The sequence below is a fragment of the Lathyrus oleraceus genome, chromosome 3 (assembly GCF_024323335.1).
Source record: "Lathyrus oleraceus cultivar Zhongwan6 chromosome 3, CAAS_Psat_ZW6_1.0, whole genome shotgun sequence".
In the NCBI taxonomy this organism is placed as follows: Eukaryota; Viridiplantae; Streptophyta; class Magnoliopsida; order Fabales; family Fabaceae; genus Lathyrus; species Lathyrus oleraceus.
The window spans coordinates 140,905,339-140,907,756 of record NC_066581.1 but is presented as its reverse complement, the minus strand read 5'-3'; the positions used below and the strand labels follow the sequence as shown (position 1 = coordinate 140,907,756).

At 37.0% G+C, this 2,418-nt stretch overlaps 1 protein-coding gene across 1 annotated transcript; it reads left to right on the top strand.

The window, feature by feature from the left end:
• Positions 1-673: 673 nt before the first annotated feature.
• Positions 674-1,571, top strand: LOC127129000 (transcription factor LHW-like). The gene has a single exon (XM_051058336.1). It carries the CDS (start codon positions 819-821, stop codon positions 1,554-1,556), a length of 738 nt encoding a protein of 245 aa, XP_050914293.1. The 5' UTR covers positions 674-818; the 3' UTR covers positions 1,557-1,571.
• The last annotated feature ends 847 nt before the right edge of the window (positions 1,572-2,418 follow it).

Here is a 2,418-nt window from a genome sequence, read left to right as displayed (position 1 = left end):
ATGAGAAAATAATTCATTGATTATATTTTTCAGTTTGACAAGACCTTCAGACTTGTGCCTACGTACCAACATAAAAATGAGGGATTAAAACCTTGTAGTTTATGGTAAAAATTTCAAATAAGTTGGTGAATTGTTTTTAACAAAAGTTTAATAAGAAAAGGCACAAAGGGACAAAAGTTTGAATGGAGTTATTAGTTCTTTTTATCTTTTGAAATTTAAGTCAATATGGTTAAGTTCGTTTACAAGCTTGATTTAAGAAAGAGTTTGAAAATTCAATGGCATAAGGCCAAAGTTTCTAATAATTAAAACAAAGTCTAAGTTTGAAAACACAAGCAATGAAGTTCTTGAAAAAGGGGGAGAGATTTTGAAATTTAAGAAGTGAGAGGAGATGAAGAGGTTATCCTAAGCAAAAATTTAAAAGTTAAGAGTTGAAAAGATCTGACCAATGGGATGCAATCCAACAGACAAGAATGTCATATAGAAACCCATTTTCCTTTGGACTTTCATCAAGAAATGATCAATTAACAATGAGCAATATCTAGACATCATGAAGATCAAGGCATTAAATAAAGATAGTCACATCCAAGCAAGCAACTCCAATAGCTAGCAGTCTTCATTATCTTTCAGTGTATCAGATAAAATACTCCTTGAGGACAAAACAAGCGGGGAGAGGATCGTGTCGTGGTAGTTAGAGTTTAGGAGATGTGAAAAAAATGCGTCTTGTATGGTTTTCAGACTTACCCTTTTCTTCATTCTTACTTTGAATGCTGCTTTGGTTCTATTGATTCAAAAAAAGTTGAACTTTTGTGTGGAAAAAAATGGGGTTTTTGTTGGAAGAAACTTTGATGACTCTTTGTGCTAGGAATCAGTGGTCTTATGTTGTGTTCTGGAAGATCGGTTGCAATAATTCCAAGCTATTAATATGGGAAGATTGCTACTATGAACCATTTCCATCTCGTCTCCTTCCAAAAATTGTCGGAACATCTAACTTGCCTTACCAAGATAGGGAAGGATGTTGGTTTTCTTCCGATTCTCAGCTACGGATTCAAGAGGACGACAGAGTTTGTTCGTTGATTAACAAAATGATGGTGAATAATTCTGTTAATGTTGTCGGTCAAGGGATGCTTGGACGTGCAACATTCACAGGAAATCATCAGTGGATTGTTCTGAACAATTTCATTAAAGATGCATATCCACCAGAGGTATTAACCGAGTTGCATTGCCAATTTTCAGCCGGAATGCAGACAGTGGCGGTTATTCTAGTTCTTCCTCATGGTGTTGTTCAACTTGGTTCTTTCTTGCCGATAATGGAGAATATCGGATTTGTGAATGATGTGAAGAACTTGATCTTTCAATTGGGACATGTTCCCGGTGCGCTTCTATCCGAAGACTATTCAACAAGACTTTCTAATGAAAGATATTCTGGACCTGTGACTAATTGTATGCCATTTTCTTTCAATCCACAAGTCGTTGCCTCAAACTGCACTCCCTCAGTAGCTAACAGTGCTAACCAACTAAGTATTTCACTGCATGGTCCAATGCATGTTGCTGCTTAACCCCCTTATTTTCACAATGGTTCCATATTGACACCTCAATCCCAAAACCTAAACCAGATATTAGAGAGCCTTTGCCAACCGAAGGCTCAACGAGAGAGTACAACTGTGAAAGTTGAAGCTGAAGTGATATCTACAAATCTCGATTCTTCGTGTCGGCAACAATGTTCCTTTTCATATAATGCAAGGTCTGCACTCGGTATGGAACAAAAAATATTCTCAGATATTGGGACACAAAGTCATGGTAACCGAAATATGAATCCATCATCGAGTGCCTTAAATATGTCTCGATGGCAAACAGATGGAGGCCAAATTTATTATCAGAATTCTAACAACACTTCACTTCTTGGAGGAATCCCAATATGTAGTAGTGGGATGAGTAATAATAATCTTCTAAGGAAAAATATGATTAATTGCTTGGTTTCGAAACCTCCAAAGTTATCCACTACTGATTTTTCCGGGACACAAAAAGTAGGGTTCGGAATTCAAAATGATAATTCAACTACAGCTGCCAATCAGATGCATCGAAAAGGCTCTGATCAGAAGAATCTTCTCGTTGATTTAAAGTATTCTCAAAATGCTTCGGCTTCAATGGATGAAAGGATAGATGATTTGCTTCAGGCTTTGAAGATCCCTTCATCTCGTCATCTTAAGGAGCATGTGCCAATGAACAATCACATCCCTGGTTTTCTTCATGATTTGGAACATGAAGAAGCTTGTACGCAACTTTCATCGGGTGATGACGACTTGTTTGATGTATTGGGCGTAGATTTCAAAAGGAATCTGCTGAACGGAAACTGGAATATGTTGTTTACCGATGAATCAGACCCCAATGCAGAAAATCTTAATAAAAAGGCAAAGGTTA